Below are 23,682 nucleotides of genomic sequence, written 5' to 3' on the forward strand. Positions count from 1 at the left end.
CTCTAGTCATCAACTTCCATCCTTTCTAAGTAGGGTCTGCTTAGATAGTTCCCATTTATCCACTTTGCCATCACCCAAACAAAAGAGGTGCACCTGACAACGCGGAACAAAACACCGTGAAGAAGTCATGTCTCTCTCGCCGGCTCGAGAGGACACGGCCGAGCCGCTCAACGCGGTAGAGGGGTCGATAAAGCGTGAGGAGCGAGCTGGTGTGGCCCGGGATTTATGGGCGATAGCCCGCGCTCGCTCTGACAAGAAATACCCCACGTTCAGGCGAGGAACTCTAACTTCGCGTACTAAGAACGGGGCCATTGGTATTATTGCAGAAATGGCAGGGTATAGCAGGGAACCAGGTGCAGATCTTGGAATCTTGTAGACTCAGCACTAACCTTGTCTATCCATCTAAACATCAAGTGGAGATAGTTGAACATGTCCCTGGAGAAACAGTTAGGACTGACTCTTCATTTTAGTGGAAAATTGGGGTTTAGTGACGTGGGATTTCCAATCCGAACAGCGAGTTGGTTTAAATCAAATTCAACCGCAGTCCAAGGGTTGACGATATTTCAAAGGGCGCAGAAATGACACGGCGTTGCAGTTGCTAAAAATGCCTTAAAAAAGAAAACTCCATTAATAATGCTGGAAGGTTCTCGTGGGGTGTCAAAGAGCCTGTTCTGTTGATTCCCACGGGTAAGCTTTCTGGACTAGTGTGGACAATCCCTGCGCCTTTGGCCAGGGGATGAGCGTATTTCGTCAGTCCTCAAGGCATTGATTGGAACCACTGAAAGAAGTCAAGTTTCACTGCGGCTTAGAAATGCGCTTCCACAAAATCTGGTCCGAGTCACGCCAAAAGGTCGTTCTGCAGGCCAACGCCCTTGTCATTCCATATTTTAGAACGGACTAGGCTTTGCTTCCCTTGTGCTGATGGAGATTGAGGTGGCGGTGGGGTTCATCTTATCGATCGATTGCGGTTTGTGACTCCAATGCAGAAACGAATCAAGCCGAACACGAGGCGCAAAGCATAGCCGCAAGCATAGCGTGTGAGGACATCGAGATATCAAATGCCAAGAGATCTTGGCCTGTTGCACCCAGACACGACGATGGCCGTGTGACTCAGGCAAGCGCTATGCCGCCAGAGAAGAATGAGTCAAAGACACAGCACAGCATAGGACAATGTTTGGGGTGTCCATCTTACCTTCGTTCGGCGATGGGAGCTAACCAAGTTCGGATGTGGATGCCTGGAAAGTGGAATCTAGAATCAGGCGTCATTCATGTTTTTGCTCGCGAGGTACCTACCTTGTTGGTGGTCTGGACACCTTTGCCGCGTGTATCTTATGTGCATCTTCAGAGGATTTTTTTCTGGTGGGCCTAGCTAACAACGGCAACGGCGAGATGTGAAGCCCCACCACCCCTGCCCACTTTGCGCCCTCTCCAAGACGAAGACGAATACGCCAGCCCAGTGATGTTGTGGCTGACGCAGGCGGTTGAACCCAACATTCTGCCCGGCCTCTTACGATTTTAGGAACTGGCATTAGAAATCGAAGCGGGCAAGTCGCAATGTATCGCTTCCACCATGTGTATATAAAGAGTATGTGAATCCTCTTCCCGCCTCAGGTTTACGGAAGCCTCTCTCAGCCAGCTCAACAACAAGTGTAACACACTCAATATATCAACACTAACATCTCCTCAAACTCTTCTCTATACCGTATTCTATTTCCTCTCATCCTATATAAACCCTTCCAATCAACAAGACTTCCCTTCACAAGCCTTGAAAATGTTCAAATTCTCCAAGTCCTCCAAGTCCTCCACCCCCAAGGTCTCTGGCAGATCCGTCAAGGCTAGCACAGCATCCAACTATGATTCCGAAAGCATCATGACCGTCGACTCTGTTGCCGTTGCCAAGGAGCAGGCCAAGGAACAGACCAAGGCGAAGGCCCAATGTTAGTGTGACCCGTCAAGATCCCAACCCGTCCGTAGTTCTGTACCCTGACTTATGTCTACAGATGTGCACAAGGAAAACATGTACTCCCGATATCTTGCGAATTCCCCGAGGCAATGGGGTTAAACTGCCTGGATTGCGAGCCTAATATGGAACGTCATACCAGGGATACACGGACGGCGTTCACGGTTTGGGTGGATATTATTATTGTAGAGGGTTTTCCTGGTTGGGATTACGGCTGAATGAACGGATAATTTACCAAAGATCGATACCATTACCATGAATAAATCTTATTGTTTTTCGTTTCGCTGAGAGCCCATCATCACTGCCTATGTCCTTCCATTCGAAGACTATTAATATTGTCCCGGTAAATCGGTGGCCGGGCACTCGGCTTTTCAGGCGGAACTGAACCCGACAGCGTCCATACGGATCGACACCTTATCTCTGCTCCGATGTCGCGTAAAGATGGAAGTTGATTATTCTCCGTGACGTGTCGGGATGTGGCATAAGGCAAGCTGGTGGAATGATGCCCGGGATTCGATGCGTTGAACACCGAGGGACGAGACAAGGCCTTGGATCCTCGATGCTAGACTATCTAGAAAGCACAGAGCCGTAAAAGTATCGTCATAAGCTACCCGTTCGAGTGTGGGTCCCGGGGTTGGGGGGGGGGGGGGGGGGGGGGTTGCTATGAGATATAGTTGAGATAAATGATGCACCAAAAGGGGTAATGAAAACCCTAGCGAATCGAGGCAAGATGTCCTTCGAGGCAACTCGGCCAATACCAAAGAGATCCGAGATATCCCAGCATGCTAACATGAGACCCAAAAAAGTCCCCCGTCCCTGCGTGCACTCCATCAATGCTGGGATACCATTCTCGACATGCCCTAACGGGAATCGCAGGAATCACCTACTCGTCGGCGCGGCTTCGTTATTGTTACATTCCTAATCCCCGCCTGAACCTCAATCTTCCTCCTTTTGACAAGCCTCTCAGCTTGCAATCCCTTAACTACATGAACAAGACCATAACCCCGGCAAACAGTCCGGCGACTGTCAAGTATGAAATATTTTTAGATCAATCAATCAGAAAATTGAAAGCGCCCATATCAAACGGCGACAGGGCCTAGGAGGAAGGCGCCACTCCTCAGGGAACACCTCTTCTCCAAGGGCTTCTTTCTTGCTCGTACAGGACAACTCCAGTCTATAGCCATCGTTGCCATTTGTAAATCCGCAACCGACTTGGGATGAATTATTAACACTTGATTCCAGGCGAGGAGAGTTAGAATGCTTGCGAGGCGTCGTAGCTTCAAGGTCTCGGGAGATCTTGGGTATTATGTTGAGCCATAGCTGACATTAACGTTGAGAAGCTCATATTTAGTACAAAAGATAGCGCAAACCGAATTATAAAATTTCCAGGCCGTGTATCCTTTGTATATTAACCAGACCCTACAAATAAATTTAGGTATTGATACTTCTCTAGATCGCATAGGTAGCCTATCTCGGCCCTGGCAGTTATTATTGAATGCTAAGCCTTCCTCCGAATCCAATATCGCTTTTGAACATTTGTTTTATTGCTACGCCAGTAATATATCTCCACTGGGCTTGAGAACCACCCGGCTAGAATGACTAGGAATTCAGCGCTCTGTGTTTTAGGGGAATCTTACTCGATGCGAAGAACAAGCTCTCCGCCCTGGTTGACGATGTATTGGTGGAGGGACCTGTTGCTCTTCCGCTGGCAGCTCGCCCTCAAAGTTGACGCGGGCACAAGAAGCCCCCCCCCCCCCAAAAAAAAAAAAATCAAGATGTTTTAGCATCTCCCATACCAGGAATCGAACCAGGGTCTATGCTGCGCTCATTAGATGAGAGAGCATTATGCTAACCACTACACCATATGGGGTGGGGGGTTTTTTTCGCTTTTTTTTTTTTTGGGGGGGGGGGGTCGACCAATATCACGGACCCAGCGCAGCCGCATGATCGATCCAGCACTATTGGAAGCTGACGGATGAGAGATGAGATGGAGGCTCATTTCCGGATTCGGATCCGGTACTCGACGCCCGGTTGCGAAGTGGGACTATAACATCGTATTGTGAGATTGGCCGCCAAGAAACTGTCGCTTAAAAATACCCACCCGAAAGAAGGGCGTCCTCTTCAAGACTCCAAGTCTTCTGGTAATCTCTGGCCCCATTGATTTATGCAATCTTATGTCTGTGCAGCGTTCGATGAGTGCATACTTTCTGCTGATCGCCGGGGGTTTACGCTTCAACCACAGCATCTCGACCCACTCCCCACTGGACTCGCGACCCAATCAATTACCAGATCGAAACACGGGGAGCCACAAGGGTAATTAGCAGTCCTCCACCCCCACGGACTGCCATCCCATCTCCTCAACTTCGACAGGGGCCTCTCCTTGCTCCTTGACCCAGGCGGCCCAGAGCCTCAGCCCGAACATGTCGTACGACCTCGCCTCAGACAGAATCTAGCGAATTCGCTAATCATACTCCACCTTTCATCAGGCACTATTGACGCGCAACAACAACAGGGCGGGCAAGACACGCCGGCCTCCTGTTCTAACCTCAAGAACAAAACCAAGTCCTGATAGCCCATGCTAAATAGAGGTTCCCACAATCATACGGCACGGCCTTGCTACCGGTGACTTGTTTATTTACTTCTTATCCTTCGTAAAAAACTACGAAAGTCCTGCCCGAAGCAAGTTTCTGGATATGCTGAGATAGGGAGGTGCAGATAGCAGATAATCGTGACGACTGCACGTTTTCTTTTTCCCCAAGTTTGAGAGCATGGCCACAGACTGTGTGGGAATCGGGAAAAGATCTTTCCGGATCAGGGTGGAGGCCAGTTCTTTCATATTCATTCAAGTACTGCGCTCGGTATCTTCACTTCAGTCTTAGTCCTTTTCATTGTCAGTTAGGATTCCGGGGCCCTAGCGCCCATTGCGTGTCTTGTGTCTCACAAGTTTGCCATTCCATTTAATGCTTCCGCGGAAGCGCTCCCCATTGTGCCCTCGCCATTGCTTTCAGTTGATCAACCGATCTGGCGTCCATCAGTTCTGTCACAGAGATTGCAGCAGCTTTCGTGCAGTTCTGACTGATGGCCATTGGCCTAACTAATTCGATTTTATTTCCTGTTCCTTCATGTATGGTTCCGTAGCTAGGCAGCACTGGTCCGTCTAATGACCACAGGACAGGAAAATCGGAGACACTAGATAATCCAAGAGCAAGTAATGGGGGCTCTCCTGTAAACCATGGAGGCGATGGTAGCGCGGAAAACATTTCGCGACGACTAGCATGCGAAGCCCTGCGGAAATTCACTTTCAATCAGTCCTCGAATCGGAGAATCCGCGACCATTCGGATTGTCTCCTCCGGAGAGAAACTTCGACAGCTACTGCTAATTTTATCCGATTAGATTTAGATCTTACTGGAGGGCACCGGCATACTTTGTATTTCGTTTGTTGTGCTGTATCCTATCCTGTCACTCCTGGCTTTCGTTGTTGAACTTGCAGTGCTAATACTGATCTGATTAGATATCGAACATCGGATCCGCGATTCGGCGCCGACAGATATCTCCAGCCGCTGCCGTTGTCTCCTGCGTCCGTGGTTCCCGTGGTTTCATTCGCCAACTCAGCGGAGGCTCACTAGTGTCGTGTCTGTTCTCGAGTTTCATTTACAGACGCCGCAACGTTGTAAGCATGCCCGGGACCTGAGCGCAATGTAAGCGAATAAAGCACACCTAGCTTAGGTCATTCTCACACTACACGCTACTATAGAAACTTGCTCAGGCTACTTAACCGGTGCTCTAGGGTTGGCTCGCGGACTAGCAAGCGTCTTCACTGGAGCATCCCCCCGCACATGCCAAGCCGTTTCGAGATTTAACCTTAACGTTCCTGCACCAGTGTAGGACTAAGTGGCATAGAGATAAATTGATGGTAAATATTTTCAACAGGCCGAAGAATACAGATGTAGACTACTTTACGGAAGTTTAATTCTAATATGAACCGAGAAAAGAGAGCACGAGAGAAAAAATTGGCGGGCCCATATTGAGTAGTTTTCACGATAATTCCGCTGGGTATAAAGCGAAGAAACAAACCCTGCCTCCCACGATGCAACGCCAGCTTTGACCTTCCACTAAACCTGCCCCTAGAGTCGGATCGGATGTGACACACTGCCCGGCCCACACGTGGAATAATGCAGCTTACTTCCGCATTCGTCGGTCTAGTCAGTCTCGCGTGGACGGCGGCACATCCCGGACATGACCATGATGTTCCCGGGTATGCAGCCGAGGTGTATGACAGTCCGCCTGGACTAGCCGCTGCAGCGGAGTTTAAGGAGACGGAAAACTCAGCAATCACTGGCAGGGTTATCGCAGCGGCGGACCCGATAGGGAGCGGAACAGTTTACCATTTCACCCTATTCGGGCTTCTTATGGGCAAGGGCCCTTTCGGTGTGTCTGGATCGCTTACTATCTATCTAGAGAGCCTGGACACTGACAAAACACACATTAGGTTTCCATGTACATGAAGGCATAGTCCCAGAAAGTGGCAATTGTTCCGAAGCAGGCGGTCATTTGGATCCTTTCGGTAGGGGGATGGACTTTCCCTGCGCATCTTCGGCTCCGGAATCCTGTGAAGTGGGCGATCTGAGTGGAAAGTACGGCACGGTGGCCGGAGATATGATTCTAGTTGGGTAAATCTCGTTCATCTAGCCCTGTTTGGAGAAAACTCTCATTATACATCGCTAACAAGATGTTGGAATAGGTTTTTGGATCTATACAGCTCGATGAATCCTAATAATGTTGCCTTTGTTGGCAATAGAAGCCTGGTCGTTCATGACTACATGGGAGAGCGTCTTGCTTGTGCAAACTTTAGGCCACTGAAGCTCTCACCAGATCAGACTTGTGTTGAAGAAAAAGAAAAAGACGATGATGAAGAACGGGAAGGCGAGGAAGAGGCAAGTAGGGACGGGTGAAGCCCGGCATTTCGCGTGGAAGATCCCGACATTACCCTTGCTAGGTGAATCGCCAAACTTGGAAGGTCGAAGAGGAAATGGGTCTGAGCGTCGATCTCTGTATGTAGATCTATCAGGGTGGGGGGCTTGCCAAAATCACAAGTAAACTATATACTTACGTTCACACTACCCCTCATCTCCGCCGATCCTCTTTCCGTGACACATGCTCAAGGATCCCATAAGGCCGTGTGTCACACCGCCGGTATTGATGTCTTGGGCAAGATAGGTGGTCATTGTCTGTCCATGGTCTGGTCTTAGTTCGCCTCCCAGCCATCAACTTTGCCCGAAAGTTCGTGATGTGCTGCAAGCCCCTACACATCGAGCTCTTCATCCGACTAAGCGAAGGCGGTCACTAGATAACACTCTCCTGAGCTAAACTAACAGAGGTAGATCTAGACGATCTCCATGTTGTGCGATCAAGTTGGCCCGAGGACCAAGTTTGATCAGCTTCCCCTGCTGAAATTGGGCGGACCGACCCCACAATCCTAGTCACCGATCTGCATGAGGTCTGCTACCCCAGAATTTATCCCTGTTGCTCAGCCCTCCCCGCTCCGTTGCCCCAAATAGGGTTTGTGTCTTGGCCTTTTCTTTTTCTCTTTCTTTTTCTTTTTATTTCCCTAATTTTTCCGATACCAACTCACAGTTCTCCCGATGCCCATTGCTTCACATTACACTCGGGCCTGTCGAATACGAAACTGCGACTCCGTTAGAATGGTCCCTGCTCCTCAGCTGGTCACGGGTTGATAGATTGATACGAGTCATCTAGACGTGATCCCTTCCTGACATTGCGTGTGGGGAGTCGAGAACACGGACCTCTTTGTCGCGTACTTTGGAGAGTGGATTTCCAGAGAGATCAAGATGCCATCAACATGTCAAGTGGAGTTTCTCCGGATATTCGCACGTGTCGATCATTCCCTGTCCCTCCCTGGTCGTAACTGACAATCAGCAATTGCGCATTTTCCATCCAGGCGGCCACGCTGTCGATCGATCCGAGTTGTGACGAGTCCCCGTATCGATTGGCTGGCTCGGGTGATCAGGAGCAAGTTTAAGGCAATCTGTGCGTTAGGGCCTTGGCACCCTTGACCGGACCCGCAGCTGCTCGAGTCGAAGAAGCGAATCAGGACAAGAGTCGGCCGGGTTGACCTTTCCCAGAACGTAGCTTCCTCCGGCAATGAGGCGACGGAGAGCTCTTAAAACAGCACTAGTCCAATGTATGAGACTTCATCCATCATTTGGTCTGGCCCACGATGACTCCGCTCGCTCGTTAATGGTCCCCCCTTTTTGTTTCATTTGTTTAATGCATGCGTTCGCATTGTGCCGAGGCTACGGGACACTACACTCCTAACTCCGAACTACGCTACGCTAGACCGTTCAGTGTACGAGGTACGAGGTCGTATGCGGCATTCGGGATGGATGGTCGACAATTGATGGCTGCCACGTTGGAGAGAAGCGAGAAGAGATGAAAAAATAGGGAGGATGCAGGAATATCCCTTGGCGGGACTTGGCAGCGCTGATGCCATCAATGGTTCAGCTTCATCCGTATCCACTATCTCATCAGTTTTCATTCATGGAGTAAACTAGCGACTGCCTCTAGCAGGTACACCACGCGAGACGCACGATACTGAAGTGGGATTTAAATGGATTAGCATCAAAGCTTAATCGGCAGCCCTTGCCCTTAGGGGCTAACACCCGTAACCGAATGGGCCGACGAAGTGACTGAAATCGTCTGAGTTCTTACGAATGGCTGTCAAACAAACCCCTCCATGCTCTCTACCTCCGAAGATATCCTCCAGAAACATGCTCGCCCTGGTCACATTCCACGCTAAACATGGAAAATAAAATAAAAATTCAAACAAATTAAGATAGACGGACCAAGCTCGGTTTTCTGTCAAGCGAGGAAAACCTTGACCATTTCTGGCAACATGGACTCGGCTCAGAAGCACATCGGTTCCTGACAACGACTCGATGACTGGCCGATGTGGCGCAAACGTCGACCCGCACTATCGAATTTCGAATATCCACCGAAGGCATGGGTGACTAGCCCGGAGCAGGAAAACCGCCCGGGTGGCTTGATCTAATTTAGAAGGTGTGCACCCTGGACGTTTCTTTTCGATCCACATCTTTCTCCTCCCCGAGGGGCAGTTTTTTTTTTCGCCTTTCGGACCTGATAAGAAGAGCGGCGAGCCCCTGCATAATCTCAGATTGTTCCTCCCTCGGTTCCAGCGGTTTTTTGCTGCCTCGTGATGCTGGACAATAGACGACGGAGCGTGCCCTCATGAGATTACGACATATACTCGCCCCGGCGGCCCTACTGCTCGGCTGGGTCCCAGTGACCCTCAGCCAGGGCCTGCCGTCTTCGCTGCCGTCTTCCCTCGATTCGCTTCCCGATTGTGCGGTACGCCGGCACCCCTGCCGACTTTTATCGTCTGTTTCTAACCCGCCCCTTGTCCACAGATCCGCTGTCTCAAGACGTCGGTCACCAATTCGGCCTGCAGCATCGATGATTTTGCGTGCCTATGTACCAACTCTGATCTTCAGAATGCCCTCACAGACTGCGCCCTCGCCTCGTGCACGATGAAGGAGTCCCTCTGTAAGCGTGGACTGCCCTTCCCAATATTTTAACCTCTATTATCAGTCCAATTTCGCTAATGGAGTTCGTAAGTTGCAAAAAATGTCACGCAAAGTAGCTGCAACGCGCCCATACGGAATAGGTCGCGGGGGATCAAGGATGTCACCACCATTCTCTCCATCATCACCGGAGTCCTCGTCGCCGGACGACTCGTATTCAAACAATTCATCGCGAAGATGGGACTATCTATGGACGACTGGTTCATCCTCATCACGACGATTGTCGGCGCAGTAACCAAAGTGATTATCGTTTACGGCACCTTAGCGAACGGTGTCGGGCAGGATGTCTGGACCCTGCCATTCGATATGATAACGCGATTCGGCATGTACTTTTACATCATGGAGGTCTTCTACTTTGCGGAGGTCACCCTGCTGAAAGTGTCGATCCTGTTCTTCTACCTCCGCATCTTCCCGGAGCCGCGCATCCGACGAGTCCTCTGGGCGACCCAGATCCTGAACGTGCTTGTTGGTGTAGCCTTTGTTATCACCTCTATTTTCCAGTGCACTCCGATTAGCCACTTCTGGACGAGTTGGACTGGCGAGACCAAGGGCAAATGTGTCAATGTCAACGCCCTGGCATGGGCTAATGCAATTATCAGCATTGTGCTAGATATACTGATGCTCGCTATTCCACTGAGCCAGCTGCCCAAGATTAAACTGCATTGGAAGAGGAAGGTCGGCATCGCGCTAATGTTCTTCGTCGGCACCTTGTAAGTCATGGATTCTTTTACGCTAGTGCTGTGCACCCCGGCCATTTTCTCTCTTCTAACAGGATCCCTTCCTTCTAGTGTCACCGTCGTCAGTATCCTTCGTCTTCATTCGCTCGTAACGTTCGCAACCTCCCAGAATCAGACCTGGGACAACGCACCCGTCACCAAATGGTCCATCATCGAGATTAACGTCGGAGTCATTTGCGCCTGCATGCCAACACTCCGCCTTGCCCTCGCTCGTGCTTTCAGGATCTTCCAGGAATCGACTGTCCGGACGGGCTACGGAGCTGGCTACGGAGCCGGATACCAGAACCAATCCAGCAAGATAACGAATAGCCGTGCCGTAGCCACGTTCACTGGGCAGCCGTCTCAAGAAGCCCAGCCGCCCGATCACGCGATTTTGTGTAAGAAGACTTTTGATGTACAATACAGCGACGAGTCGAGCCTGGTTCATATGCGAGATTTATCGGCGAGGCCAACAACCAGTGATGCATCGTCAGGGTTAGACCCCGAAGACAGGCGCTGAGAGCTTGGAGGAGTGCCAGATGGCAAGTAGATTACCTGTGTATTTGATGGGAATTTAATGAGCGCTAGGAAACATGTCGATCAACCCTTATACCCTATTTTAGACTAGCACTGCATTGAGAATATCATGGTTATGACTATCCTGCCGCGAGAGCGCTCGTAACTCGTAAGACTAGATTCTATAAAACTAGGTGCACGAGGGGAGTGGTCCCGATGGCTTCGACCCCCACGCCCCCTCCCAGGTGGAGATTAAGGATCAGAAATCGTACGTATTGTTCAAAATGTCATTCAAGGCGTAGGCTATTCCAATCTATATAGTAATAATCACCCCCATCTGCAGAAAATGCAATGGCTCACCTAAATCCACCCCAGACCAACCAAACACCATGTACGTCAATCTAATTATAGGTATCTACAAGGCGCTTCCTTCTCTGTCGCCATTGAGCATTCGGATTGAATACTTAAGAAATGTTGCTTGTAACCGCGGTGTAAGTTTGGAGTTGCTCTAAGGCCTCAACACACTCCTTCCTGATGACCTCCGCATGCTTCTCCGAGCGAGGGATGATGTCACAGGAGAACGGCAGCGGGACCGAGTTGAACCCGTCGGTATAAGCGAAGCTGTTACAAAAGTTAGCGGTTTGATATCCTCTCGATAGCAACCGGACCTGCGCTTACATATCCACATCAATGTCTTCACCCTTTTGGTTCTTCGCGGCCTGGACATTGAAAGCCCAGAGAATGCGGGCAATGTTAATCGTGACGGAAGCAGAACCGAGGTGCATTCCAGGGCAGACACGGCGGCCCCAGCCGAAAGCGCTGTGGCCCCAAGGACCGGGGTACTCGCGTTTCTCCATGAATCGCTCGGGCTTGAACTCGTGGGGCTCGGGGAAATCGGCCTCATTCAAGTGCACTATTCTCGCCCGTCAGCTTCTATCGACCTTTAGAATTATTGGACAGTTCGGCGGGGACTTACGGCTCCAAAGCGGAGCAATGATGGTGCTTCCCTTGGGTATGAACATGCCCCGGTAGTAATCGTCAGCGGTGCTCGCGTGTGGGGTACCGCCGAGAACGGCGACGGGTCGCCAGCGCAGAGTCTCGGCAGCAATAGCACGGATATACTCCAGGTCGTGAAGGTCGTCGAACGTCGGGAGACGATCACTGCCGACAACTCTGTCGAGCTCCTCCTGGGCCTTGGGGATGAATCGGGGACCGAACTTGACACAAGCAAGGAGGAAGCTTGCGAGAGAGCCGGCAGACTAAAATGACCGCTGTTAGCTACTCGGACCAAGGAAAAAACGAACTCCGCCGGAGTTAGCTTGACTTACAGTCTCGACACCAGCGCCGAACGGAGAACCAGCAGTGTACGCGATTTCAAGATCAGACATGCCAAGACTCTCTTGTTGCTCGAGCAGATGAGTGGCGAAGCATTCGGGAGCGACGCCCCTGGATACTTTGTCCTTAACTTCATTCATGAGCTCAGTGTACAGCTGAATATCCTTCTGTCGCTGCGCGAGCACCTCGGCTTTCCAGGGCGCGAGGTAGCCTGGGACGTGCTTAAGTGCTGGGTAGCGCTCGACAGCGAATTTACCGGGGATACTACCAAAGTGGAAAAAAAAGAAGAGACTCCGTTAGTCAAGATACCTTCCGCAAGAACGCCGCCCAGTACGGATTAGATCGCGACTCTACTCACTTGGATTGGACTAGTCGCTCCATGGACTCGGCATTGCGACGAACGACAATATCGGAGGTCACATCCTCGACTCGTCGTCCGTACGTGACAGTGACAATGACCGACGCAGCGTACCGCTCAAGGTGTCGCCTATAGTCCGCAGGGGTATCGAGCAAATCATTCATCAAGACCTTGGACTCAAGGCTCTGGAGAGGCCTGTACGTCTCGCTGCGTCGCTGCATGAATCCGCTGTGCAAGAGTTTGCGCCACCGACGCCAAAAAGGTCCGTAGGGGGCCATGAGACCCCGGAGGCCATTGGACAGCAGCTCGCCGCCCATGACAAAGCGGGGTCTCGACGAGTAGATGGCGCCCCTCTTCTCCAAGAGATCCCATGCCGCCTGAGCAGAACCGAGGATGATGGTCGGGGTCGGCCCCATTTGGAGGTAGACGACGTCTCCGTATTCTTTTGTGAGCTCATGGAACCATAGCCACGGTTTGCGGATCCCGACTTTGAGAGTCTTGGGGCCTGGGGGTAGTTCGGAGCGGTGCCTGCGGAGTTGCCATTCTTGCCGTAACTGCGGGGAGTTGTGGTTAATAATTAACTTGGGATCCGTGGAATCGCAGGTTTGAGACTTGATTCAAACTTACTTTGGGGTAAGAGAGCGTAAGGTAGGAGATGGCGACGGCGGCGCCGACGACAGCAAGAACGGTGTTGTACATTGTTGACTTGAGGCTTGAGGAGGGGGGTAGGTGATCGTGGAAGAAACGAACAACTTTTCAATTGGCAGAAAAGATGCCGGACGTGCGAATCGCGACCAGGGGTCCTGCTGGGTGTGCGTGGCCTTGGCCCTTTCCTGACAGAAATGTTACCCTGACTGCCGCCCACTCTATTGTTTGAGTAGTAGCTTTGTCGAAGTCACGCAGGCAAATTTTTACAAGGGACTACGGGCAATAAAACATAGTCTAGTCCTCGTGTTCCAAAAGAAGAGAAGGCGCAGAACATTCAACAAAGCCGAATGGCTCGAAAGGAAGCTTGGTTGCTTTTATTCTGACGCACAGCCCGCATCAACGAACTGCCGGAATTGCCGCTAGCCCGGAAACGGAGCCATGGCACAACCCACCGCCCTGGTGAACCCGGCATGGCTGGATAGGTTTATACCGAGGATCCGGGAAACGATGTCTTGGGGTAGGCGAAGAAGTGTGGCAAGATCCGGGGCATTGGGGCAGGCTTTCGAACTGTTACGCCCCAAAAAAATGCCGGGGTCGCACTAGTGATTTTACTGATTTTACTGCTGGAACTACTCCGCACACTAAACTGGATGCAGATCTGGGGCGCGGGGTTAGTCCACCTTGGCCTGGTCGAGTGAGCCAGCCCCTTTCAGACACGACGGCAATCTCCAGCGGTACAAGAATGCAACCCCGGGATCTGCACGACGACGTGCCAAGTCATGTAGCTCTCCCATGCTGCTTGATAAGAACCCTCGAGATTCCTTCCAAGACTTTGTTGTTGTCGTGTCCTCGTCTTTCCAATCACAAAGGAGCATCTAAACGGAGTTTGGAACTCCTTCAGCAACCCGATCTCGAGACGACTACACATACGCGCATCCCAATTGAGAAAACTCTGATCCTAATTCAACGCAACAATGAAGGGAGTCGGCTGGCTTACGAAGCCTTTCCTCACCTCCCTCCTCCTGGGAATTGGAGGTTTCCTCTACGGATAGTACGCACTCCTCTGTCCTCCTCCACCTGACGTGCTGGAACACAAAGCTAACATACGGGTCTTCAGCGACTCCGGTATCATCACACCCAGTTTGGCTCTCAAGTCCTTCCTGGGCTACTTCGGAAATCCCGATCCACCGCTTCGAGGTGCCATTGTCTCCGTCTATCAGGCAGGAGGTACGAAATCTACAAAATCTACCGTCGCGAAGTTCAATACCCCATGGTGTTAACAATAAATCTTAGCATGGCTTGGTAGCGCTTCGGTTGGCTATACTAGCGATAAGTTCGGTCGTCGGAAAGCCATCGCCTTTGGATGCATCTTTGGAGTCATTGGTGGCGCGTTGATGGCGGGTGCTGCCCACGTTGCTATGCGTAAGTGGCAAACTCCCGACGCAGAGGAAGCCGTGAGATAAATTCATTCTGACATGCTTCCCCGTCTTCGTTTAGTTATTATTGGTCGTCTCTTGATCGGATATGCTGTCGGCACTATTACTGGCGTCGCGCCTGTTTTTGGCGCTGAGATTGCGAAGGTAAGCATCTACAACTGACTTGGAGACGGGGGTTTTGAGCATGCGCAAAGAGCAGATTTAACAAGTTCCGTTAGACCGAGGAGCGAGGTAGGATTACTGCCGTAAACCAAATGAGTAAGTTCATACCTTAACTCCCCCAACTCCACCTGCACACGAGAGGTATAGACAAAGTTCCTAACGTCCTGACAGTGGTTGCCTGGGGATTCTTCGTCGCTCTTTGGACTGGCGTTGGAGAGGGCAAATGGCACAATTCCAACCAATGGCGGCTGGGATTCGCCATTCAGGGCATACCGGCCCTCATCCTAGGCGTTTCGGTTCTCTTCATCGGCGAGTCCCCCCGATGGCTCCTGCTCAAGGGTCGTCACGAGGAGGCCGAAAAGGCCTTCCGTCGCTATCACTACAACGGCCAGAACGACGAGTGGTGTGCTGCCGAGTTTTCCCTCATCCAGGCCAACATCGCCGAAGAAATCCAGGCCCAGGGCCGTCTCGGCTGGGCTGACCTCCTCAAGACTCCCCCGTTCCGAAAGCGACTCTTTGTCGGTTCCTTTGTCTGGGCTGCCGCCATGTTGTCGGGTATTTCTTTCGTGCAATACTATCAGACGGCTATCTACGCGACTCTCCAGTACGGCCAGGACAAGCAGCTCCTGATCAGCGGTCTCTACGGCTCCGTTGCCCCCGTCGCGTGTTTCATCTCGCTCTTCTTCGTCGACAAGATTGGCCGTAAGAAGATTCTTGTCACCAGCTCCGGTCTTCTCTGCATTAGCTACACCATCATCACCATCCTCGCTGCCGTATTCCCCGCACGTCCCGGATTCCCCACAAACGAGGCGGCCCAGCGTGGTCTTATTGCCTGCATCTTTGCCGTGTCTGCGAACTACTCGGCTCTCTTGGGTCCCATGACCTGGATTGTCCCGTAAGTTAGCCCCGCTTCTTGAAGTCATTCCTTGCCCTTGGTAGTCATACTGATGGAATCTAGTCCCGAGGTGTTCACCACCGAGTTGCGAGCCAAAGCCAACGCCGTTGTCCAAGTCATTCACTACTCTATCAGCTTGGTCATCACCCAGTGCTCTCCCATCGCCCTCGCCGCAGTCGGCTGGAAGTACTATGTAAGTCTACCAGCTTCACTCTATAACAACAAAAGGAAATCTAACATGATGTTCAAGATCCTCTTCATCCTCACCAACTTCCTCTGCACGATCGTGTTTGCTTTCGCGTACCCCGAGACTAAGGGCAAGTCCCTCGAGGAGATCGCAGACATCTTTGGCGATGTCCAGGTTATCCATGAGGCGGACGTCCAGGGAGAAAAAGCTGCCGTCGTGACTTTGGAGAGGCGAAGCACCAAGGCTAGCAATTGAACGACGGCCCGTGTATATGGCACGTCGCATTCTCATAATTGAAAGACCCATTGTCCACTCCGTACGCTTTTCTTCGAAGCTCGCACCTCCACTTCATGTACGCTTCATGTAGTTAATTATTATAATACCCCGGGTTCCTTGTTCTCATAGCGGCCTGGATTACCTATCGCCTATCAACTACTTAGGAATTCGTTAAAAATTCTTCTCGAGTTTTTGCCACGCATCAATAATGATTACTTGGTCTCGGCTTTTGAGTTCATTCGCCGCTGCCCCGGTTCGGGGCGGATGATGGGGCTAACAGTTCTATTCGACTGAGCTGGTCGCATTACGAAGTTATCGACCGGCCTCTTGGCAGCCCTAGCGCCACCCATTAGTTTAGTCTACTCCACAGCTTTGCCCACGTGGCCAAGTACTAGGAACAAGGGCTTCAGGGTAAGTACCACCTGACGGCACGCTTCGACACGCAGCCTCCCAAACCCCTCGATTGAGAGATGTATCCTTATCCACAAGATAGAGTGTTGACTGTTGAGCCATATACGTGACAGAGCACCTCCAGTTGCATCTAGCTCTCGTGGGAACAATAGTTCCTTAGAGCCGGTCGAGAGCCGTACCTTCGAGGTGCCCTTGTGCCGACTTGTGCTTTGGAGTGTGCGTTTGGCCTGGCGTATTACGAAGTACCGTGCTCAGTGTACCGGGGAACTTTCGCCTGGTCGTTCGCCGAATTCGCAACACTGCTCAGGTTGTTTTTCTGGCGGCCCGGCTAGTCTGTTAACAGCTGACTTGAGTGGTCAAGCCTCACAAGACAAGACGGGCACCGATTATTTCTTCTTTTCTTCTAGAAAAATTTCTTGCTGTTCTCCGACATGTCATTCTTCAGTATTACGCTGCCGATTTAGCCCCAAACTGCTACAGGACTCGTCAACGGGTTCCCGGAGTTGTGTATACAGGTACAGCTCTGAGTTTCTCTTCGTGATGGAAGACCTGGTTTCTTCGAGATTCGGCATCTAAACCCAGCTGGCGACAGGGTCGCCCAGCCGCCAGTAATTTCCTTCACCTGTCGATTACTAAGTTAGAGCAATGAAGAGTGCAGGAACCACTCTCGTCTTCATCTCCATCACAGAGCCGCTGAAAACGGTCCCTTCTATGTTGCAACATCCAACATCCAACACAAAAATACCCCCGTCTTTGATCCCGCCAGAAACAGTCCCACGTCGCAAACCCATGCCTAAGCGCCGTCGAAAGGAACGAGAGACCAAGGAATTAGGCAACAGCGTCTTTCCCCACCTCTTCTCCTCTCTCTCTCCAACGGTGGTGTTTTTCATTCAATTAGAAGTTAGGACCTCCCCCGGCCAAGGGGGTTAATCTAATCTACTCTTTCCTGTCAAGCCGCCCTTTTCTATTTCAATTATCTTCATTATTACCATCATCATCATGTCGGATCGGGAAGAGTACATCCGGTCGCTCGAGGCTCAGCTACGGCTTCGTGAAGAACAACTGGCTGAAGAGCGTCGACTTCGAGAACAAGAGGTCGCAGAAGAGCGTCGTCGTCGTATCAAGGCAGAGCTCCTGATCGAAAGGACTCAATTCCTGCCTTGCATTCTCTACCGCCATCATCTCATGCTCGCTCGTCTCTCCGTGGATCCCGATCCCAAGAACCGATCGCAGGGCAGACATACATCAGTTGTGGGAAAATATTACCCCAAAACCATGACAAAATGGGCAGAATTTCCCGCTCTTCACGAACGGCATTTCTCTCGCTTCTGCGAAGCCTTCGGTGACAAAAAGCTTTTTTCTTCCTTCTCTGAACTCTTCGGTATGAGTCAGTCGATTTCGGCCAGCCCAGTTGGCTCCGAAGAGGGAGTGAAACCATACGAAACCCAATTCAAGAGCGGAATCTGTGAATTAGTCACGAAATACCGGAGAGTAGTCGCACCTGATCATCCCAGTCGACTCTCCTTTCGGCCGGACTTCCCAACTCTCACCAACAAGAAGACATCCGCATCCGCGGCAAACTCTGAAGCCAGCTCATCGTCTCCCGAGCAATCGAGACAACCTTCTTCCAGCACTGCAGGTGGCCTACAACCTTCTCCTTCTCTTAGCGTCGGTGGTGGCAAGCCTGACGCCTGGGGTTTACGGATCGAGGCAGCGCCAGTCTCTGCTGTCATTCCCGAGGCCGAAAGTAAGGCCGAAGTGCTGACGCCGATTCTGGTTCTCGACCACAAGGCCCTACACAAGGTTCCACCGGACCACATCTTGGAGATGTTAGGAGACAATGCTCCTGAAGTATCCTTGGTTGCTGATCTGCGCCGCGTTCCAAATTCACCACAGGCGCTATCGCCATCGCCCCAGGCTTCTTCAAGCACAGCAGCAACCCGTGCAAACCTGGCAGCATCACTGGCACAGCTCTTTCACTACATGGTCGTGTATGGCTTGATGTATGGTGTAATTAGTACGGGCGAGGGATTGATCCTGCTTTACTTCAACCCCGAGACGCCAACCACCATGTACTATTCTCTTTGTACCCCGAAGAGCGATGTGGTGCTACCTCCCATCCCGGACGATATTGAGGAAAGTCGTGACTTTGCCCTCGCCCACCGCGACGAACTCTCCAACACAGCTCTCGCGAAGGTCATGACTCTTGCATCCCTCGCCTGGCCAACAACTCCCCAGGGCGACGCATGGGCCTTGACTGTCCATCCCTCGTTGAGGAAATGGCCCTCGGCGTATGATGGCGCGGAGTCTCCGGTTTCTTCTCGATCGTCTAGCAGAAAACGCCGAAAAGATGACGACCCCAAAGACCGTGGTGGTTCTATGCCACCACCCCCACCGCCAGCCGGCTCTCGATCATCCACGGGTACAGAGGAAGGTGATCGTAGTCGAACAGTCGTCACTGGCAGGCACCGACAGCCAGGATCGGGATCCGCATCTGGACAGCAAGTACGGCAAACTGGCGAGATCAATACGCTAGATGAAGATGCAGATGCATTGACAATTTCCTCCACAAGGCGGCCGCCGATATACCGTTTCTGTACGCAAAAGTGCCTTAACGGGCTGCGAAAATGCGGAGCTCTGGACCGGAGCTGCCCGAATTTTTCGCTTCACCTTGACGCACACAAAAAGACGGCCCTGGAAAACGGGACGACGACAGCGATGATGACAGAGAAGCCTGAACAACTACATCACATCTTGCTGCCCCACGAGTTCCGCCTCAAGGTCCAACAGCAGCTTGCATTGAGCTTCGCGGATGACTGGGAATCCCTAGACAAGTACGGAATGTACGGTGCTATCGGGGCCCTGTTTAAGCTAACTCTCCACGGCTATGGCTATACTTTTGTCGCAAAGGGCGTGCAGGCCGTCGACGGCTGGCGCGCAGAGAAGGAGGCCCACGTGTACGATCTTCTCGATGACCTACAAGGCCAGGATGTTCCTGTCTGTTTGGGGACTATCGATCTCGTAAAGACGTACCGTCTTTACAACGGGGCGCGCATCGCGAAGCTGCTGCTCATGTCCTTCGGCGGCCTTAATCTCGCCGTGGTGCCGGAAGAAAAGGTCGCGGTAGAGGTGGCATCCGAATCCGCCCGCATCATCCGTGAGATCACGGCCCGAGGCGTCGAACACGGTGACATTCGAGATTACAACATGCTGTGGAACGCTACGACATCGAAGTTGATGGCGATTGATTTCGATAGGGCTTTCACCGTTGACACGAAGGGGACGAAGCGATCCAGGTCGTTCGGGGAGATGGAAGCTAATAAGCGGAGTCACTTCAGAGAAGAGGCTGTTGGGAAGATGGATATATAATTAATGGCGATAGATCATAGAAGATGTTACTAGAGGTGGATGTATGATTAACAGCAATATCGATAGCCATGACCGTTATGATAATGACAATGAGAAGAAATAAAAATATATTCCATGATATGCAATCCTGTTTCGAAAAACCACACAGATATTCTCCAGGTCTTAGCTTATCTTAATGTGCGCTTTCTCGGGCCAAGCTCTGAATTTGGAAAAGGGCAAAGGGTGAAAATGGGTGGTGAAGGCGTGCCAGTCATCCGCTGGGTCACACCTACATTTGTGACTTTATCGGGGCCTAGACACCGAGATACTTGAGTATGCATCTAACAGAACCACCCCGTTTAATACCTGCCGGTGGAAGAATACGAGAACGCACATCGCCCACTTAGCCGAGTTAACATGACCACATGACCGACGCAGTTCCTGGCTTCGTTCTTCAGTTTCAGCCCCTGGATCGGGAGGGAAATTCCCTCGACGTTGCTGTGTAGCCAGTAATTCCTTGATCAAACCACTGATCAGTGAAATCAGCCAGGCAACCTCCTCTTCAGCCGCCAAGCCCGAGAACGCAGGACCCTGGCTAGCTTGACCACCCTCCTGGCCCATCCATTCTGTGTGTGCCATTGTAAATGAAAACACCCAGAGGCTGAATTGCCCTCAACCCGGGAGCTCCTCGTCCTGCCAAAAATAGACCATTCATACCACCCCTGCGGGTTAGTCTCAGCCGAGAGCTGAAATGTTAATATTTCCTTTTGTTTGTGCCCAAACCTAATCTTTGAACCTGAGATATCGGAAAAGGGGGAGAGGGAGAGAGAGATGAATAAAAGTAATAAATGTAAAAGAGGCCCCTGCTTCAAAGCTTCCATGTTCTGAACATCATGTCATCAAGATCGTACCCGAGGAGGACAATGCCCCGCCGACCATTTCCACTTACCTCCAGCTCGGGTGACTGGCAAAACGGACACATCCCCGCCGCAAGTTCTCATGTCTCCCATATTAGTAGTGGGTATCTTGCCGGAAAATCTCTTGCATGGCCCGCTTGCTGCCACTTGCGCGATGTATTTATGGTGTCCCCTGCCTCCCATTCCCCATATCGTATCTCTGCCTCTCATATAGCGGAGCTAGGTTGTGTGCGGGTGCGGATTGTGCCATTATTCCGGTCCCGGACTTTCGTGCCGCTGCACTTCATATCGACGCGTTGTTGATCCTCCCCACAGCTTCGGGCGGCACGATCTGTTGCTGTGCTACGGCATGATCAGCGGGAAAGTCCCCCGTTCTGACCCCGGCCAAGATATGCAGCTGTGAATAGGTTGGATACTCCTCTCGACGGCCGTTTATCCAGATAAAATGCTTGCAGCTGGTGAGGGCAAAAGGCCCTTTACGTTAGATTATCCTTGCCGCAGTGGAGACGTCTGCCCCAAAAGCAAACAAATATGTGCCTAGCTCTTCCCCCTCTCCTTTCCCGTGGGAGGGCTGCTAGATGATCACACACACATCTCATCTCAGAGCCAGCTGAGGTCCACTAGCAAGGTTCAACATGCGTCCCCCGGTCCAATGGCTCGGCTACGCCGCCCTTGCGAGTCTCGTGCTGTCTGCTCCTGCTGACTTTGAGACAACTCAGCTGACGGACCAGGATATTGGCGATTTCACGGCTTTATCTTTCGGAAACAGGAACCAGCGCTGGCGTCCACGATCTTCTTGCAAAGCCTTCCCCGGAACAGACGACTGGCCTAGCGAACGCGAATGGGGTCGCCTGAATCGCACGCTCGAGGGCGCACTGCTCCGACCGAACCCGCCCGCTATTGTCTGCTATGATGGCCCAGAGTACAACGAGGCCAAGTGCAAGGATTTGATCCTGCATGCTGGAGATAGCCACTTCTACATCGACGACCCCCTTACAGTCTTGTCCCAGTGGCTGCAAGGAAGCACCTGCTTGCCCGGGCTGAGTCCTAAGGGGAACTGCACGAGGGGCGGATATCCGGAGTATGTGGTGAATGTGACTAGGGTTAAGCATGTTCAGGCTGCAGTTAATTTTGCGCGGAACAACAACGTTCGCCTTGTGATCAAGTAAGTTTAAACTCAGACACGCGGGAGACATTCGGATTTGAATCCTGTTCGGATGCCGGAGCAAAGAGCCCCCTCTAACTCGACGCAGGAACACCGGACACGATTTCGGCGGCAGATCTGTCGGTGCAGGCTCTCTTAGCGTGTGGACTCACCACCTCAAGAGCTTCGAATTTCTCCCCGAGTACCGAATGGGCCGTTACAAGGGGATGGCTGTTCGCTACGGCGCCGGTCTAGAAGCCTGGGAGCTTTATAACTACATGGCTGAGCACAACATCTCGATCCCTGCAGCGGGAGGCAGAACAGTTGGTGCGAATGGCGGTTGGTTCGCGAGCGGCGGACACGGAAATCTGGCCTCGTTCTATGGACTCGGATGCGACCAGGCGCTTGAAATTCATGCTGTCACAGCCGACGGAGATTACGTGGTTGCGAATCCGTACGAGAACGAAGACCTTTTCTATGCCCTGCGAGGAGGCGGCGGTAGTAAGACCTTTCCCCCTTCAGCAGATGTGAAGATAGGCACGTGAAGAGGCTAATGCCTGAATCCCCTAGGCACCTATGCGATAGTCACTTCGGTCGTTATGAAGGCGTATCCCCCTACGACATTGATTCGAGCGAGTTTGACAGTGTCGAGCAAGACCGGCGCCAACGCGTCCACCTCGTATCGAGTTGACGATCCTGAGGTATTCTGGGAGGCTATGAAGGTGTATTTCAGGTTCTCGGCAGTGATCGTGGATGCTGGTGGCGTTGACTGGAGCTACTTGACTCCGATGGGCAACGAAACGTACACATTCACCGTCGGCATGACGTTCCCCAACAGAACCACGGAAGAGGTCGAAGAGATCCTGGCTCCGCTCTACGTCGACCTGAGGAATGTCGGCATCGACTTGGACGTGCCTCCTAACCTCGCACCGACTCCATACGCCAGTCATTCAGAAGCGCCCGCAGCACCCCTTGCCGACACGCGCTACCGCTCCAGGCTGTTCCCTCGAAAGAATTGGGATGACGACGACCTTTTCGCCAAGACGTTCGACGCGATCCGAAAATCTATCGAGGCGGGCTACACGTTCCACGCCCTAGCGATTTCTGCGACCAAGGAAGTGGCCGGGTGGCCTGGCAGACACGGGGCTGTCAACCCAGCCTGGAGAAACGGCGTGCTCCATGCCATCCTCATCGGGCCCCAACCGCCGAACCTCACGGCACAACAGGCCCGGGACGAAGAGGAAAAAATCCAGCAGTATATGCAGACGTGGCGCGACGTCACGCCGGGTGCTGGGGCTTACATGAACGAGGGTGATCCGGGAGAGCCGGATTGGAAGCAAGCGTTTTATGGGAGCAACTATCCCCGCTTGTTGGAGATTAAGAGGGATTGGGACCCGTGGGGTGTGTTTTGGGCGCAGACGACGGTGGGGAGCGATGCATGGGAGGTTAGGACTGAGGATGGGTATCCACGGTCGCAGAACGGGAGGCTATGCAGGGTTGGGAGACGCGGAGAAGAGGAAAATGACGACGACTGAGTTCAAGTACCGGCAGCCCGGAGGAAGCTGCTAATAGGTAGCGGACGGTTCCATGTCTCTTTGTTGGGATGTGGATCGGCAGTGCATTAGTAGTGAATGCAATGGCTGGGTGACAGACCGAATATCTTCGTGCTTATTCGACGACAACCCAGCTCATCAACCAGTCCGTTCATTAAAGAGTAAGCCCCTACCGCCCTGGTATGGCGACGACGCCTATA

At 52.0% G+C, this 23,682-nt stretch overlaps 5 protein-coding genes and 1 pseudogene across 5 annotated transcripts; 5 read left to right on the forward strand and 1 right to left on the reverse strand.

Annotated features, from left to right (window-relative positions):
* Positions 1 to 1,771: 1,771 nt before the first annotated feature.
* SAPIO_CDS0347 (uncharacterized protein) lies at positions 1,772 to 2,062 on the forward strand (the record flags this gene model as incomplete). The annotated part of the gene is made up of 2 exons (XM_016783151.1): positions 1,772 to 1,937; positions 2,001 to 2,062. 2 exons carry the CDS (start codon positions 1,772 to 1,774, stop codon positions 2,060 to 2,062), a joined length of 228 nt encoding a protein of 75 aa, XP_016646351.1.
* A 7,165-nt stretch (positions 2,063 to 9,227) lies between these two features.
* On the forward strand, positions 9,228 to 10,816 carry SAPIO_CDS0348 (CFEM domain-containing protein; the record flags this gene model as incomplete). Its single annotated transcript, XM_016783152.1, has 4 exons — positions 9,228 to 9,347; positions 9,407 to 9,542; positions 9,615 to 10,290; positions 10,369 to 10,816. The coding sequence occupies 4 exons, from the start codon at positions 9,228 to 9,230 to the stop codon at positions 10,814 to 10,816; spliced, it is 1,380 nt and encodes a 459-aa protein (XP_016646352.1).
* A 460-nt stretch (positions 10,817 to 11,276) lies between these two features.
* Positions 11,277 to 13,204, reverse strand: SAPIO_CDS0349 (Uncharacterized protein; the record flags this gene model as incomplete). The annotated part of the gene is made up of 6 exons (XM_016783153.1): positions 11,277 to 11,433; positions 11,491 to 11,725; positions 11,789 to 12,071; positions 12,141 to 12,411; positions 12,506 to 13,059; positions 13,133 to 13,204. 6 exons carry the CDS (start codon positions 13,202 to 13,204, stop codon positions 11,277 to 11,279), a joined length of 1,572 nt encoding a protein of 523 aa, XP_016646353.1.
* A 923-nt stretch (positions 13,205 to 14,127) lies between these two features.
* On the forward strand, positions 14,128 to 16,088 carry SAPIO_CDS0350 (uncharacterized protein; the record flags this gene model as incomplete). The annotated part of the gene is made up of 8 exons (XM_016783154.1): positions 14,128 to 14,204; positions 14,271 to 14,380; positions 14,447 to 14,575; positions 14,651 to 14,733; positions 14,808 to 14,847; positions 14,923 to 15,646; positions 15,710 to 15,839; positions 15,897 to 16,088. The coding sequence occupies 8 exons, from the start codon at positions 14,128 to 14,130 to the stop codon at positions 16,086 to 16,088; spliced, it is 1,485 nt and encodes a 494-aa protein (XP_016646354.1).
* A 1,431-nt stretch (positions 16,089 to 17,519) lies between these two features.
* Positions 17,520 to 19,889, forward strand: SAPIO_CDS0351 (annotated as a pseudogene; the record flags this gene model as incomplete).
* A 1,531-nt stretch (positions 19,890 to 21,420) lies between these two features.
* Positions 21,421 to 23,464, forward strand: SAPIO_CDS0352 (putative fad binding domain-containing protein; the record flags this gene model as incomplete). The annotated part of the gene is made up of 3 exons (XM_016783155.1): positions 21,421 to 21,950; positions 22,039 to 22,430; positions 22,500 to 23,464. 3 exons carry the CDS (start codon positions 21,421 to 21,423, stop codon positions 23,462 to 23,464), a joined length of 1,887 nt encoding a protein of 628 aa, XP_016646355.1.
* Between the last annotated feature and the right edge of the window lie 218 nt (positions 23,465 to 23,682).

Source organism: Scedosporium apiospermum (assembly GCF_000732125.1).
Source record: "Scedosporium apiospermum strain IHEM 14462 chromosome Unknown SEQ_SAPIO_0022, whole genome shotgun sequence".
Classification (NCBI taxonomy): domain Eukaryota; kingdom Fungi; phylum Ascomycota; class Sordariomycetes; order Microascales; family Microascaceae; genus Scedosporium; species Scedosporium apiospermum.